We start from the raw sequence: 17,689 nt of genomic DNA, 5'->3' as shown, positions 1-17,689 counted from the left end.
AATGTGTTCTTTCAAAAACAAATTGTACAATCCCTCATATGTGTCATTCTGGGTGCCTCTAAACTTCACCCTATACTGTTCTGGAGTCAGACCAAATCTATTGACTAAGCATGCCTTCATCTGCTGGTTTGATTCTGCATCCTCTCCCTTACGGTCAGGAGCCTATCCTTCCCAGCTACTGGAATCAACTCCCACAGGAGTGCACCCCAATACCTAGAGTGGACCCTATTCATTTACAGGGCCCTCTCAAAAGCTGCTAGCCACCTATCAATTGCATCCCCCTGAGTGTACTTGGGTACTATGCCCTTGGTAAGTTTAGGTTCAAATCTACCACCCCTGAACATCTCGGCATCGTTTTCACTTTCGCTGCCACCATTCCTTTTCTCCTTTTCCCTATCCCATTTTCTCTTAGCCAATTCGAATTTCTCCTTCTCCAAGTAAGGGACCCTTCCCCACTCCCACCACCACCTTGATTCACCTGGCTAACACTAGTCACAATGGGAAAGGTCTCATCCTCACACCTCTCTCGGGTGAGGTTGGGGGAACATCTTCCCACCCCCATGGGTTCTCCTCCGCTGCCCTGGCTCAGGCCTTTAGGGACTCAAGCAACCCTGCCTTCCTCATCTTCTTGGCAGGACGAAGCCCCCTAAGCCTATACTGTTCCCTAAGATCCGCCATCTTAAACTGGGACAGTTTAGCCAGGTCCAGCTCCATGGTTCCCTAGTTTTGGGTCTCAAAAAACTAGGCACAATAGACTTAGAACATTTTGGAAAAATCAAAACCATGGATTAAAAACAGTTTAGTCCAAATTCCAAAAATCAAACTCAAAAGTTTTGATCTAAGGCAATTTAGAGGATTTTTATAATAAATTATTCACTGGAAGGTGTACTTTTTAAACACAAGTCCTCATCCACACCGCTGAGCACCAAATGTTGGAAAGTGCGTTATTGGTAAGGGCAAATGTAGGTCTGCCACTGGCAATAAGGCCACTACCACATGATAGGACCCAGCATAGGTCTTACAAAATTATTCCTATGCTCAACCCTTGGTAACGTGACTGCGAGCACAGGTATATAAAGCATTTAAAAACAACATTTCAGTAAATAATTAAGACCCAACACAAAATAAAAATCCAGCACCAATTTATAAAAATAGGTAATATTTTTATCTTTTAAATGACACAAAATAGAAAAGAATCCACTGTAGTGAACCAGAGATATGAATTTTTAAAGATGAGTCACTTTCTAGTGCTTAGAAACCAACAGTGCCTCTTTTAGTCATTTTGTTTTTTGTCAGGGACACACACCTTTATAAATTTTTCTGAATTATTTTCTCACCCCTGTGGTGGGCCGCCTTCTTCAGAAAGCGGGGTCCAGTTAGAACACCTTTCTGGAGTTCTGCTTGCGGGTCCCAAAGTATCCAACACACAATCCAAGGTTCTGGAATCTCCAAGAGGGTCCTTGAAAGTGAGAAACTTCAATTCCACAATCCACTTGAACAAAATCCTTACAAATCCACTGGTACTCCAGTCTTTGAATTCTTTGTGGGGCTGTCCAGGTGATCTCTGTTAACCTGTAGCTTGCTGGGAGTCCACTGAGTCCTTTTGCAGCAAAGGTAATCCACAGAGCTGCAGTTTCAGTTGGTGCAGTCTTCAGAGGTCAGGCCTTAGAAATCTTTGCACAGCAAACTTCTTTTCAGCAGGGCATTTCTTGCTTCAGTAAGTTTCAAGCAGCAGATCTGGAGGGCTCTGCCCCTCTCAGATACTTATTCAAAATTCTCTGGGTCAAGCACCAGGTCACTTCTGGCCAATGAGAGATGGGCAACTCCTCATAGTTATGACCACATCATGTAGAGTGTGGCATTAGTTTGTGCCAGAGTGCATCATTCTTCCAAATCCATTATGGCTGATTTTCCAGCAAGGAGTTAAGAGCTGGCTAAACACACCCGTGGGGATGGCTTATTTCCATGGACTCTCCCTATACCACCTGCACATACCTTACTTAAGCCTAGCCCTAACTCTGGGCCAAGTGTGTCAGAGTGAAATTGAAACCCAGGCCTCCCCTCTGCCTTTGAAGAGGATGGTTTACGACTCCAGCCCCCTGACCTGGAATTCCTATAGACCAGCCAACTGCCTTCCCAGCATAGGGGTTCTTTATCACCTTTTCAAAGCAGCCTGGCTAATCCACTTAACTCTGACCAATCAGGGCAGACCACTGGAAGGCTGAATTTGGACTTACAAACAAAGTCTTATAACTTCTTGTATGTACACTTTAGGAAAAATTCAACAATATCATTGTTGGATTTACTACTACCATTCTGGGAAGTCTTTGAATGGTCTGGCTAGTCCTCTCCTATCAATATTTATAAATCAATACCTTCCTACCATGTAAACCTATGGGCCATGGAATTTGCAATGGGGAAAATGACTTGGGCCTCTTTTCTAGCACCAAGGCTTATAAAACCATATTTTATAAGTATTTCCCTAATTTCAACTGGACCCCCACCCACTGTGCAACTAGGAGAGACTTCAGGGGTTTTGAATCTGCAGGAATATTCCAAATCTTCCATACCCAGTTCTTCTAGCATCAAAGTTGAATTTGGGCGGCTCATTTCACTCCCCACATTGTATAATACAATGTGAGGAGTGAAATGTAAAATTTCACTATACCCAGGCATATAAAAACTCATTTTATAAGGGCGTACCTTATAGATAACTGACCCCCCACCCCTGGGATACCTAGGGGTGACCCCGGGGGTCCCTAATATGCAAAAACATGGTAGGTGTTTTATTCTTAAGGGACCCTACTCCCAACGTTGATTTTGGGCACCATTTAAGGTTTAAAAGCTGTCCTGGCCACCAGTGCCGCTTTTAAACTGACCTCCAGCTTCAGCACTGCACACATGCTGGTGCAGAAAATCTGCTGGCCTCTAAACTGCCATGCCCCAGGATACTGGAGACTTCTAGGTAGTTTCAATCCCCTGCCCCATTACGTACTAGGGGCTTATGGGGTAGGTCATGCCAATTACAGGAGTACCCCACCATACAATAGTGTATGTTAGGTGTCTTAACTGTATTCTAATGTGTTCCTTTTAGATTGGCACTGGCCCTGGATCTGGTTAAACTGAGCCCAGGGCCAGTCAGAGTCACTTACCACCAGTTCAAGTCAGCACTAGTTGGGGGGTGCCCAGGGCATAGGATGACTTTGTAACAGGCTCAAAATACAGTTATACTGCTGCCTCATCTTTGTGTTGCTGATCACGGTATGAACCACATCCTTGATCTTTTCGCTGCTTGGTCTCCATAAATACAGGTTGAGGGGCACTTCCTCAGGATAGACACAAGTATTTACCCTCTACTTCATGTGATGCCTCATCTTGAAATGCCACCTCTTCATTACAATATTTCATTTTACTTTGCCATCCTTCAAACAACATCAGAATCAATATATCCATCAGCCTACTCCTCAATTATGGTAAATGCTCAAATACTTGCATGTCAGCCTCAAGGCACTGGATCTAGTTGTCCTTTTTTAGATTTAGCGTGACAGTGCAGCTGTCCATCAGAGCTCATGCAAGAAAAAGTTTTTTAAAGCAGTAGAGACTGAGGGGTTTTGGTTGCCATATTTGGCGATCTCCTTTATGCTATTTTTATTTGGCAGAATTTGTATTCTATTGCTGAAATGGTGCTTGGATTAGAGCCCTGATGGTTCTACAGCAATTACCCAACCATATTTGCATGGCTGCCTGCCAGGTGAGATAGTGGTTCGGTGAGATTACCCAATATCACTGTGAGCACTGTGTTAAATGTATTTATATTTTGTGTCCGTCAAAATGTAGAGTCAAATCCTCTACCACTGCAGCACATTAAAGGCAGGAAGCAGTAGCTCATGGCATTCTCAGCTCCTGCTGTGCCTCACTCATATAACCATGGCTACCAGTGGTCCCTACTCCCTACCATTGTCACCACCTTGCCCCACAAACACAATTACTACACCACCACCATTGCCACCTTCACTTTTACCACCACTATCATTACCATTACCATTACCACCAACCCATTCAGTTACCACCACCTTTATCACAACCATTATCATCGCCGCCACCACCATTACCACTGCCTCTTTGCCATTATTACCAATAGTGTTCGAGGCATGTGGCCTGCTGAATTCATATCTGTGCATAGATCGCCGCCTAGTGTTGGGTCCGGATGATTGCACATTGTTGTCCTGGAAGAGTCTTCGAAGTATCACGAGATAGGTGGCTCCTCCCCTGGACTACAGTGCGCATGGGCATCGACTCCATCCCCAGATTGTTTTTTTCCGCCATTGGGTTCGGATGTGTTTCGGTTCCCTCTGTCGGAATCGATAGTTGTTTAAATTTCTTTACTTGAGACCAAAAGGTCTTTAGGACTCGCGTCGGTATTGTCTATCGGTCGGGTTGGTTCATTCATCGGCTCCGATCAACTGCTGCCCATCCGCGTGCTGTCGGCGCGGACGGGCCTGCAGGACGCTCCAGACTACTTCATCATGGAACGAAGTCCATTTAAGAGGTGCCCAGTGTGTGCCTCAAAGTACCCGCACATCGACGTGCACCCTGTGTGCAACAAGTGCTTGTCGCCGGACCACGACGAGGCCAAGTGTATGGCCTGCTCCAAGTTCCGGTCGAAGAAAACTCTCAAGCTACGTCGGGCCGCAAGACTGCAGGCCCAGAGCTCGGCACCCCCACCGGCGAACATCTTTGAAGAGGATGTTGAAGACGACACCATCCAAAATGTCTCGGACTCTAACCCGGCGTCGGAGGGCGAAGAAGACTACGACGCGGAAGACGAAGAGTTCGAGGAAGTCGTCGAGGAGGTAGGGGACGACGACGGGGCCATTGCCACGGTAGAGGATAGCTCAGAGGAGGAGCTTCCTCACACTGACTCCGGGGCCACCCAACATGATAAGGCCCAGGTCGAGGGATCGCCTTCGGGCCTTACCCAAGACCTCAAAACTCGTCCCACGGCTCCGACTCCTGGCCCGGCCACGGACATTGGTGGGGCTCCACTCCCGGTCCAGAAACCGAAAGTGAAACCATCAGGGTCGACGCCATCCGTATCGAAACCGAAAGTGCAAGTCGCACTGGTTGGATCGAAGGCTTCGGAGGCCTCGGCGCCGAAGAAATCCAAGATGGCCGTCGAGCTCAAGAGCCACGCCAAAATGGCCGATCCGAAGACTCCGGTTTAGAAGCCAAAGGCGAAGACGCCCGACGCGGCTGCGTCGGCGCCGAAGTTGGTCAACGCTCTGAAGAGTCGCGTCGACGCCAAGAAGGTCGATGACCATCAGAAGGCCTCAAAAAAGCGTCAGGACGACCCCAAGTCTCTGGCTGCACCGCTCCCAGTCGACAAAGCCAAAGGGGGTGCTGCGTCGGCTCCGAAGACTGCGGCTTTGGTTGCCGACCCGAATCCGGCATCGGAGGACTCGCTCGTGCCGGTCCGTCCCTCCGCCTCACTCACCAAGAAGGTCACGGAGTCCCTTCAGCGTATTCGGGATGGGGCCGCGGCGCTCGAGCCGAAGGACACTGTGCCGCCCAAGCAGAAACCGGCGAAGGCGCAGGCGCCGATTCACTTCACGCTGCCGCCAAGGACGGCGCCGAAGGCTTTCACTGCGAAACCGGGAGTCGGAGTGCCCTTGAAGCAGGTTTCGACGCCGAAGGCATCATTGGTGATTCCAAAGCCACGGCTCCAACCACTAGCAGAGGAGGAGCGTCGAGAGGTCATCATCGACGCCAACACAGGCAAGCTCTCTCTCCTTAAACGGAAAATCACCCCAGAGCCAGTGTTGGAGCATTTCCACATTCCCCTTAAAAAGAAGTTGGACTCTGCGTGTACATCTGCCCCTGTGGAGTCTGCATCTCCACAAGGTCGGGAGCCCTCACCCACTCATTCTATCGCTGGAGAGGGGGACGGAGATGAAGAGGATGAGTATGCTTATCCAGTTTACTCAGACCCAGAAGATGTCAATGAGCCATGGTCTGCCGGGGGCGATCCTGAGGACCCTCATTCGGGACATGAGCCACAGCTTTTTGCTGCAAAGACTTCCCCAACGGAGGACTCCGCAGCCTTCAACGCTCTCATTGAAAGAGCTGCAGCCAATCATGACGTAGACCTCCATGCAGACCCAGTGGATGTCGATTTTCTTTTTGACACTTTCTCAGTGGCTGAAAAAACTGTCAAGACATTGCCAATGCTCAAAGGCGTGCTCAAACATGCACCAGAGGTTTTCAAGGAGCCCACCCGGGCAAGAGTCATCAATCCTCGCATTGACAAGAAATACAAGGCAGCGCCCACTGACCCAACGTACATCAAGGGACAGTTGCCACTAGCCTCTTTGGTTGTCTCCAACGCACGTAAACGAGCCAACTCACAAACCACGGGTGATGCTCCTCCCCCTGACAAGGAATCAAAGGTGTTTGAGGCATCAGGGAAACGTATTGCTGCGCAGGCAGCCAATATGTGGCGCATATCAAACACGCAGGCGCTACTTGCACGCTACGACAGGGCACACTATGACACCCTAGAAACACTTCTACAGCACTTGCCAGATCAGTATAAGGAGGCTGCTGAAATGCTGATTCAGGAGGGGAAACGTATTACCAATGCCTCCATTAAGTGTGCTCTAGATGTGGCTGATACCGCCTCACGAGCAATAAATACTAGCGTTCTGCTGCGCCGGCATGCATGGCTCAGAATATCAGGCTTTAAACCAGACATTCAGACTACCATCCTTAACCAAACAGTAAATCCAGACCACCTGTTTGGACCAGAAGTGGATGCCACCCTTGAAAAAATGAAAAAGGACACTGACACTGCTAAATCTATGGGTGCCCTACAGTCCCAGCAGTTTCGGGGTGGTTCCTTTCGCCGCTCCAATAACAGAGGCACCTCAAGGGGTCAAGCGTCACAATCCACACAATTCTATAAAAGTAACACCCAATCCTCATATACCAACAAGGGTAGGGGTGGATACCGTGGCAACAACGTCAAGGGCAGAGGACGTGGAAATAACAGCTCCAGGTCCTCCACCGCCAGCAAACAGTGACGCCTTGTCACTGCCCCCCGACCACACAACACCGGTTGGGGGGAGACTCCAGCAGTTCCTGCCCGTGTGGAGGTCCATCACCACGGACAGGTGGGTCAAATCTCTTATTCAGTAGGGTTATTGTCTGGAACTCACTTCCATTCCACCAAACATACCTCCAAAGAACCGTCCTATGTCCGGCGAGCACTTGCACTTGTTGCAGCAGGAAGTTCAAGTCATGCTGCAAAAAGGGGCAATAGAGCTCGTTCCACTGCAAGAAAGGGGAACAGGGGTTTACTCCCTGTACTTTCTAATCCCAAAAAAGGACGGATCTCTCAGGCCCATCCTAGACCTCAGACCTCTCAACTCGTACATTCTGTCAGAGCATTTTCATATGCTTACTCTGCAACAGGTTCTCCCACTGCTTCAGCAAGGGGACTTCCTGGCAACTCTGGACCTCAAGGATGCTTACTTTCACATTCCCCTGCATCCTTCACACAGAAAATATCTAAGGTTCATCATTCAAAACCAGCACTACCAGTTCAAGGTTCTGCCCTTTGGGGTCACCACGGCGCCCAGGGTCTTCACAAAGTGCCTGGCGACAGTGGCGGCGCATCTAAGACGTCAGAACATCCACGTCTACCCCTATCTGGACGACTGGCTCATTCAAGCAAAGTCGGACAAGCAGTGTGCCGACCACGTGTCCCAAACCATTCACCTTCTGCACGATCTGGGATTCTCACTGAATTACCCAAAGTCCCATCTCCAGCCCGCTCACATACGGCAGTATTTGGGTGCGACCATAAACACTCTGGCGGCTACAGCACAGCCGAATTCAGTGAGGATCAACAGCATTCAATCACTGATTCAAAAATTCAGACCTCAACACTCACTTCCAGCACGAGTTTTCATGCAGTTGATCGGCATGATGGCCTCCTGCATCTCCATTGTCCCGCACGCAAGACTACATATGCGTCCGCTTCAGGAGTGCTTGGCACGTCAGTGAACTCAGGCTCATGGCCAATTAAAAGACCTAGTGTTGGTGAGCGGTCGGGCATACAACTCTCTGCATTGGTGGAGTCCACAAAACCTTTGCAAGGGCCGACCGTTCCTGGAGCCTGTGCCACAGATTATCCTGACGACGGACGCTTCTCTCCAAGGTTGGGGAGCGCATGTACTCCATTACACAGTGCAGGGACTATGGACACAACAGCAGAAGAAGATGCACATCAATGTGTTGGAACTGATGGCAATTTTCATGGCCTTAAAGGCGTTCAAAGTACATCTGTGCAACAAGGTCGTGTTGATCCGGACGGACAACATGACGGCCATGTACTACATTCAGAAACAGGGAGGGACACACTCTCCACAGCTGTCTCATTTGGCTCAGAGCATGTGGAAGTGGGCCATTCAGAGGAACATCTTCCTCATGGCAGAACACCTCCCAGGCAAGGACAATCAGATGGCGGACCTGCTCAGCAGGCACAGCCACCAGATGCACGAGTGGGAGATACATCCATCAGTACTCCAGCCGTACTTTCAGACATGGGGTCATCCAGAAATAGACCTGTTCGCCACAAGGGAGAACGCAAAATGCCAAAGCTTCGCCGCCAGGTTCCCACACCCACAATCGCAGGGCAATGCGATATGGATGAACTGGTCAGGCAAATTTGCGTACGCTTTTCCCCCAGCACCCCTGATACCGCTGGTGGCACGCAAGCTCAGGCAGCATTCGATGACTCTCATCCTGGTTGCTCCAACGTGGGCTCGCCAACCATGGTACACCACGTTTCTGGAACTGTCCGTGGTACCGCATCAAAGGCTTCGTCTCACACCCAGCCTTCTGACACAGAGCCATGGCGACATTCAGCACCCAGATCCGCAACAGCTCAACCTGGCGATCTGGCTCCTGAAGTCCTAGAATTTGGCTACCTTAACCTTCCTCCGAATTGCATGGACATCATTCGGGAGGCAAGAAAGCCCACTACTAGAGCCTGTTATGCGGCCAAATGGAAGCGGTTTGTCATTTATTGTGCAAACCACAACATCAATCCACTAGATGCTTCCATTCAGAACATCATCTGTTACCTGTTTCATCTGTACCAGTGTAATTTGGCATATACTTCCATCCGCATTCACCTGTCTGCGATGGCCGCATACCTCCAAAATAGACAGCACCTTTCACTTTTCAAGGTGCCTGCTATCAAGGCTTTTCTGGAAGGACTCAAAAGAGTCATTCCACCGCGGACCCCTCCAGCTCCAGAGTGGAACCTCAATGTGGTTCTTACAAGACTGATGGGTCCTCCTTTTGAGCCACTACATTCCTGCGAACTGCAGTTCTTGACTTGGAAAGTGGCTTTCTTAGTAGCAATTACATCGCTACGGAGAGTTAGTGAGCTGCAAGCCCTCACAATCCAGGAGCCATTCTTCCAGGTTCTTGCTAACAGGGTAGTGCTCCGCACTAACCCCAAATTTTTACCCAAGGTTGTGTCTCAATTCCACTTAAACCAAACAATTGAGTTGCCAGTGTTTTTTCAAAATCCTGAGTCACTGGCGGAGCGGATGCTCCACACCCTTGACGTCAAGAGGGCCCTGATGTATTACATTGACAGGACCAAGGATTTTAGAAAAACTAAGCAGCTTTTCGTTGCCTTTGCGTCACACCACAAAGGTAACGCTATTTCCAAGGCTGGTATTGCTAGGTGGATCGTGAAATGTATTCAAATCTGTTATGCAAAAGCAAAACAAACTCTTACAATTCCACCAAGAGCCCACTCCACCAGAAAGTTGGGGGCCTCTATGGCCTTCCTTGGAAACATTCCCTTAGAAGACATATGTAGAGCAGCCACATGGTCTACCACACATACATTTACAAAACATTACTGTGTAGACGTGCACTCCAAACAGCAGGCAGCTGTAGGGCAGGCTGTTCTCAAGACACTTTTCCAAACTACTGCAGCTGGCACGGGCGGCCGCCGCTAATGGAGGGACTGCTATGTATTCTATGCACAGATATGAATTCAGCAGCCCACATGCCTCGAACTGCAAATGCTACTTACGAGTATGCATCTGTTCTTGGCATGTAGGGCTGCTGACATTCATATCGCCCGCCCTCCTCCCCGGCGCCTGTAGCAGCTGCAGTGTTTACATGCATTTCATGCCATGGTCATCACTCACAATGTTCACTCCATCTCGGCCACAATGGCTAAAAACAATCTGGGGATGGAGTCGATGCCCATGCGCACTGTAGTCCAGGGGAGGAGCCACCTATCTCGTGATACTTCGAAGACTCTTCCAGGACAACAATGTGCAATCATCCGGACCCAACACTAGGCGGCGATCTATGCACAGATATGAATGTCAGCAGCCCTACATGCCAAGAACAGATGCATACTGGTAAGTAGCATTTGCAACCACCACCACAACCACCTGCCTGATTACCTCCATTCCTCCATTACCACCATCACAATTATCGTCACCGAGATTAGCACCAGGTCAAAATTTAACGATCAATGTTAATAAATGTTTGTGGTGTGCTGCCGCGGTGCACGCTCTGTCTGTAACACACGTACAAATCTAGAGTCCACTTCTGTTGCCCAAACGGTTAGCCAGGCCCAAGACACAGTCCCTTCAGACCCACAGGCTTCAATTGTCAACAAAATAAACTACTGCTAATCAAAATGGAACAAATATGTCCACATTTTTTTATTGTGTTCCTTTATTCAAATTTTAAATTGATCAATTTTCCATATTCCAACGTGATGCTGCGCAAAATATATCCACAGCGCATTACATTTTGTAATCACAGTAAACAATGGTATCCTATTCATCGTAGACTCAATGAATTTCAGGTAACACCATTTGTCAGGGCTAACTGTAACATAAGGCCTGAGCAGGAAGGAAGTCACATCTCCTCCCTACTAAGAAGACTAGTGCATTTACACATCAAGGCAGTGAGCTTCAAAGGTTAAGCCACATCTGATATACACCAGGCTGACTCCCAAAGGGGGATACAGCCCACCCCTGCCCCAGGCACAAATTGAACCCAGGCAGGTGGGAAGGTAAACATGCAGGAGGTGTAGCACCTCTAGCATGGGCTGCCTTGTCTTTACAGCTAAGGAAGATGTCTGCCATTTTTAAAAGTGGTTGAAATAAGTACATATTTCGTATTCTTCACTACAATGTTCTCTGAGTGTACACAATCTGTCAGGTTATTTCCCTACTTTTTTCCGTGGGCACTTCCCAACTAGGTCTTGTAAACAAATGTGTTCATTATTTGTCCCCAAAGAACCCATGCAGGCAGATTTACCGGGTGTCCGTTTTACGGTAATAATGCCTTTAATTTCTAATCGGTGTGCAATCTATGTGTTTATCTATGTCATCTAGAGGGCCTCCCTTCCAGTGGGAACACATGCATTAGTCAAAGGGAGGCAGAAAAGATCTCTTTATACATTATTTTTCTGTGAAATCCTTACGATGGCCACATCATAAAGATCACATCCTTTCTATAATGCACTGCTCTCTTGACACCATCTTTTAGGCAGCCGCTTATTGGCTTCAGTCATTATAAACAGGAGAAGTAGCAAGCAATGGCAAAGCCATTAGGTTTTGGCCGCAGGCAGGAAACCTGTACTATTTCCATGCTCCAAGGCAGGGCCACACACGAAGCCCCAGGATGTAGGTGATACAAAAGGGGTGGTGATGGACGGAGCATCTGAATCAATCAAACACTCACACCCAGTCAAAAGATCTGGGTTTAATCCATCACCGTTCTTTAGCCCACTCTGCCACCCCAGTTCAGACATGGCTATATGCAAATCAGTCTGACCCTGTGCCTCATGGAACAGTCTTCAGTCCCTTGCTCACTTTGCCACTGGATTCAAGCAAGACGGGCTGAAGACGGCTGGAATGCCAGAAACCGGTCCTCGGAAGCTTGTTTCCGGTCCAGGGAAGACATGGCTTGGCAGTTCGGGCTGGACTGTTCCCATGAGGCACAGGGTCAGACTGATTTGCATATAGCCATGTCTGACCTGGGGTGACAGAGTGGGCTAAAGAACTGTGATGGATTAAACCCAGATCTTTTGACTGGGTGTGAGTGTTTGATTGATTCAGATGCTCCGTCCATCACCCCCCCTTTTGTACCACCACCCCCTTTTGTACTGACACGATGTAGGTGAGGCAAGGACTCTGATCCGTAAGAAGCTAGGAAATTAGTGACGTCATAGCCAACCAATGGTAATCTAGGCCAGTTTTAAGTTTTTCCTTTTTGTTTACAACAGATTTAGCAAGCACAGAGCAAGTAAAACCTAAACAGCATCAAACCCAAAAATAGCTAGAAAATGTGGGACAGAGTCGAAAATATATTTGGAAATGTTTTTACCAGTAGCCAGCCGTTAAATTTTGCTGCATCATTTTCACATGTTAAATTTTACCTGCACTTGATGGTTTGTTTAATCTGAAATAAACAATTTGGTAAACATAACCACAATTCGCTTTCCCAGAAAATATTGTTCTGACAATTTTGTGTTAAATCATTTTAGTTTACTTCTTCAATGATACATATCGTTTGTGTTAGATGTTTGTAGAATAGAAATCATTCATCGAATTCATTTCATTATAGAAATTCTCTCTTTATTTGTAAAGTCATCAACAATGTGACCACAGTTTATTGGTATGATTACTGTGTGATGTTCATATGTTGGCAGCAAACCAAGGTCAATGATACCTCAATTACATAAAGATATAGAGACGTAACTGTAAGTCCTGGATAAAGTGAAAGAGTGCACAAAAGTGAGGAAACGAGTTTGTGTTGAAATGTGAATCCAGCAGTGGGTGTACGGAGGCGCAAGCTCAGACAATCGCATCCATCATACCTGATGTACCTGTTCATCATGCACATTATTACTTAGCTTGTATTTTTAAAGATATTTAGTGAATGTTTTGAATTTGTTTAGCTACCTGTGAACATATGCTATATCAAAATTAACCATTGCGAACAGGTGTTCATTATCCGCATGCTTTAACAGTTATACAGGATTATGCTCATCAAGTTTGAATACTCTTCAGTTCTAGATAAGCTTGTTAAAAGTTTGCTTACCCTTACGGCTAACATGGCATATCTATGGGAGTGTAGTCATTTGTTTCATATACCATTTAAAGGCAGTCATGATCAGCATGCCTTTATGTAATTCTCTCAGAGCCCCACATCTCGTTAGTTTGACTTCAGGAATTGAGGAGATCAGCATATTCTGAATAGCAAATGATTGATCCTGTTCTTGAAGCAGTCAGCTACAATGACTTTTCATTTTAGATATTTCTCAAAGCTGGCAGTGACCTGTCCCCGTTTTATTAAAAATAGGTTGTTTCCAGCAAGACCACATCTCTGTCCTCACTGTATCTCTTAAAAATGTATTCTTGTCCAGTAGGCAAGAATAAAGTAGTATGTTTTACGCCTAGTACAGTCTTGTAATGAAAAATCTCAAAGTATAGCTCTAGAATATATGAGTTCAGAGTTTCTATAATTTCGCTTGTTTTTAGGTTAATATACTTGTTTGGCCTCATTTACTTTTTCTCTGGAAACTATCTCCAGCTATCCTGGTAAAATAAAATGTGGCTTATGAATTCTTTCTTTCAGTTATAAAAGAGGTCAACACTCCTGCTTTCAAAGAACATTCTGGGTCCCTATTTTTAAGGAGTCTCCCTGCTCTGACGACCTATTTATGTCCCACACAAACGTATAAACATTGCCACTTTTACCCCAAACCATGTACCACCACTGTCTATGCTTAATTATTTCCTAGCTACATTCATGAAACTTAAAAATGGCAACATCTGTACATATACATTAGATCAAACTGATTTTCATAATGCTGTTTGAGGTGTACTCTGTGTCCATTACTCTATAGTCAATGAAAATGACGAGCCCAATCATATACGTCTTACAACAATATAATATGAAAATAACCCTCCCATACATGCTTGAACGTGCACTCACTTTTATCACTCACTCATTCTTCTTCCTCTGTCATGCTTTCTTTTCGGTCACATCAGGGTTTTGAATTTATTATTGCTAGATCAGAATAAAGCCTCATCTCTCTCAGAACCGTTGTGCGTAGTGCCTTTGTTTCATCTGTATGCCCCTTATATTTTATTGATGGTGCCCAGCCACAGTAAATTAGTCTTATTTACATTCTTTATAAGTACATTTATCTTTTGTGGATATTAAAATCCTGACATGTTACCAGCGAATGAGGACTACAGATAGATGCTCCCGGACTCAGGAAAGGCATTTGACATCACCACAACTTTGAAGCCTTCATGACAATCCCATGACATTTTATCTGTCCAAAATATTGGGAAAATACCTGAGCTTATCAGTTGCTAACTAAGGTAATGAGAGCTATAAAAAGTGGACCTGACATAAACATTGACGAACTACATGAGCTTTTGGGGGTACTAGTCGCTTACCTTTGATCTCTGGATTAGTGATTACCACACAAGGAAAGAAAGAGAATGTGTTTGTCAAATGTATATAGCCGTATCGATACTATGTTGCTCAAGTTTAGATTGACCAATTTTTTTTTATAGCAAGTGAGTAAATGATTGAACACCTTTGGAGTTACACCTGTTCTTTTTGCTCTTTCAGATGCGCCAGAAGCACCGGAGACATTCAAATGTATTACACACAATTTGCAGACTTGGGTCTGCTCGTGGAATGGATCTTCCTTTACAGATACCAACACTACTTATCAAGTGTGCTATCGGTGAGACTTAAAAATTTACTTTTGGTATAGTTTCTGATTCTAAAGTAATACTGATTGAATACATTTGCACTGTGTTTATGTATTGCTTTCAGCATCACGTTATATATTAATTTAAACGAGTTGTAAACAAATTGGATGTAAATAAGGTGTAATAAAAAGTATTTTGATTATGTTAATATTTGTGCTATGGTTAGGATTTTACTCCAGTCCTGCGTATGATTTGTTCAATTTCTGGTGATTTTTCTAAAGCATGCAGTTAGTGTAAGTTTGCCGTCACTGTTAATACCTGCAAAGAGTTAAACATACGCCAACAATATCCATATTTTAACCTTACTTTTGTGCTTTAAAGATTGGTAATCTTTCTCCATATTTTTTACTGTAATTGTTATAAATTTCCAATTTACAATTTGTGTGCTTGTAAAGTACAAATATCGTTGAAGGTTGCACCTTGCTAGATTATAGGGCAGGACTGGGAATCGAAAGCAACATTGGCAAAAAATATTCAATACTGCCTCACTACCCTCCTACCTTCTCTATATCTTTCTGTCGATCCTTTTAAAGTCTCTTTTCTTCTCCCCACTTTCTCTTTTCTCCATCTATGATCTCTTTCCTCTCTATCCCGAAGTCCCCATTGTGTTGCAGGAGTAAAATTTAGGGAGTTGGAGTGATAAAGGGACTTCCAGCCGCCCTGGGCTTTCAGAAACCAGTCTTCAGCCCCCCCGGGAAATGTGCCATGGGATAAAAGGCACTCCGATCATGATATAGCAGACCCTTGATCAAAACATACTTCTAGTTAGTTAGTGAAAAATCGGATTTTAATGGCTTTGCTAACTACCAATTTATTAGCCTGTGAGTAAGTATAAAGAGGTATAGGGTACTACAAATGGAGCCAGCACTAAAAATACACAGCCTTTTACCCTCCTGAATATATATATATTCATTCTCTCTGAATACTTTGAGTTTCCAGTGTTCCTATAATGTATTCAAAATTAAACGTAGTAAATACATGTTTGCTAAGGTTTTAAAATCAATCGCTTTTTAAAGGATTTCTTCAAAACATCATAACAGTGAACATTATAGTTACAAGCACAACTTGTTACCAATATTGAATTAATTAACAGTTGTGTTTTTAGGGCTGGCATCAAGGCAAGCATAGAGAGTGATGTATTCTCCTTTTGGCTGCAGTGCCTCACCTTTGGCATGAAACAATGGGTGTGTTCTCCAGCAGCGCTGTCCATGAAAACCATTGCTGACATAAGCCAGTCTTGGTCCATACACCAAATGAGCATTCTACTAAAGGAGGTGCATGGCCCAGTTGATGTAGTGTTCAAAACTGCCTGCATTCGGAACACGATACTGACAGAGGACTGGCAACGGTTTGGAGGGATGATGCGCCACATCCAGCACAGTGTTTCTTTTTTCGACTAAAAGTTGCAATTTAGAAGTGTGAGGCCTGACATAGCCCAAACTGTGGATTCTGAATCTAATGATTAGCAGTGCTCTGTTGGTGGTAAGGGCACAGGGCATTTGCGCCCTAGATAAACCACACATCTGCTGTTCAAAAACTGTTGACCTTCTTTCAAGACTGCTCAGCACCATAGAGGAGCTTACAAACAGAGCAGGGGCCTCTAATGTCAGGCCTGGTGTAGAGAAATTGCCATAAACAGTCAAAGGCTGTATAGTAATAACTGCATTTAAAGGAAGTGCAGCATCCGTGCGGTTGTCTTTAGCCATACTAAACATGGTAACTTACCAAGCAGAACACCATTAGAGAATAGGCTACTACCCCATCTCTAATTCCCTATATAAAGATGAACATTCCCTCAATAATTTATTAGTCTCTTAGAACATTCAAATGCTAATCTTTTGTGTCCTTATTTTTCAGCAAGTCCTTGCTATCCACACGCATCCTGCTGAGTAAAGTTTCTATTCTGATGTTGTGGCTGACTCTCTCCCAACTTTTCACCCTGACCAGTTTTTGTCCTTTGATCAATCATCCTTTTTTAAATTCTCAGTTGCTACCTGCAGTGGAACTATCCCACCCCCTTCAAAGATGCAATGGTTATTCCTATAGCAGAAAACCTCAGCTTCATCTCTTCAGTGCAGTCAATGTCTGACACATTTGCTTACTGCTTGCAGCCTCTACACCTCTGAAATGGCATGGTGCTAATCAAGAGAGCCCCATTCTTCGAGGACAAAGTTTTTTTGATGATGGCTGTTCTTGCTTTCACCCATCTTGCTGCAAAGGACAACCTTTGGCTGTTTACAGATGATGGCAGTGCCTTAATTCTATCAGACCTGTTAGCAGCTTTTGACACTGTCGGCCATAGAAATTGTCTGTTGAGGGCGAGAGAGGTTGGCTTTGTAGATACAACCCTGCAATAGCTTGCCCTCTGTGCTATCAACATGTTGCCAAAGGGTTTCCTTCCCACCTTTAAGCAATAGTGCATGTAGCATGCCTCTCTAATATAATTTGTTCTTGCCCTTGGTTGTTTATCTGCTAACAAACCTTGGTTTCAAATTTGATAGTGACTAGAGTCGGTCAGCATATATCTCAGCTGTGGTATGTTCTTGTTCCTTCCATCAGCACAGGCTTCATAAGTTAATGTATTTTATTATGTTAGTGAGCAGATATTTGATAGCATCAGCCACAATTATGGAAATGCCTTGCTCACTAAATGTGATATCTCCTCTGCAGATCATATTGAACAATGTAGCAGCACTTTCATACAGGGCACCCACGATTAGCAATGCTAAACCATTGCTTAAGCACATCCAGTGCCCACCAATTCAATCAAGAGGGGCCTTTAACTTCTTCTGTACTGTCATATGGTTATTACGTTTCCATAGATTGTGTTAAGTTAGCAT

At 45.4% G+C, this 17,689-nt stretch overlaps 1 protein-coding gene across 2 annotated transcripts in view; it reads left to right on the top strand.

Moving 5' to 3' along the window:
• LIFR (LIF receptor subunit alpha) overlaps nt 1–17,689 on the top strand; it is a 611,573-nt gene that overhangs the window by 347,171 nt on the left and 246,713 nt on the right. For both annotated transcript variants that reach the window (XM_086960553.1, XM_086960554.1), the window contains exon 4: nt 14,704–14,821. In XM_086960553.1, the coding sequence (XP_086816679.1) occupies nt 14,704–14,821 (118 nt within the window). The remainder of the gene's footprint in view (nt 1–14,703; nt 14,822–17,689) is intronic.

Source organism: Lissotriton vulgaris, chromosome 3_1 (genome assembly GCF_964263255.1).
Source record: "Lissotriton vulgaris chromosome 3_1, aLisVul1.2, whole genome shotgun sequence".
Lineage (NCBI taxonomy): Eukaryota > Metazoa > Chordata > Amphibia > Caudata > Salamandridae > Lissotriton > Lissotriton vulgaris.
The sequence above is the reverse complement of the archived record's forward strand: the minus strand, read 5'-3'. Positions and strand labels throughout refer to the sequence as shown.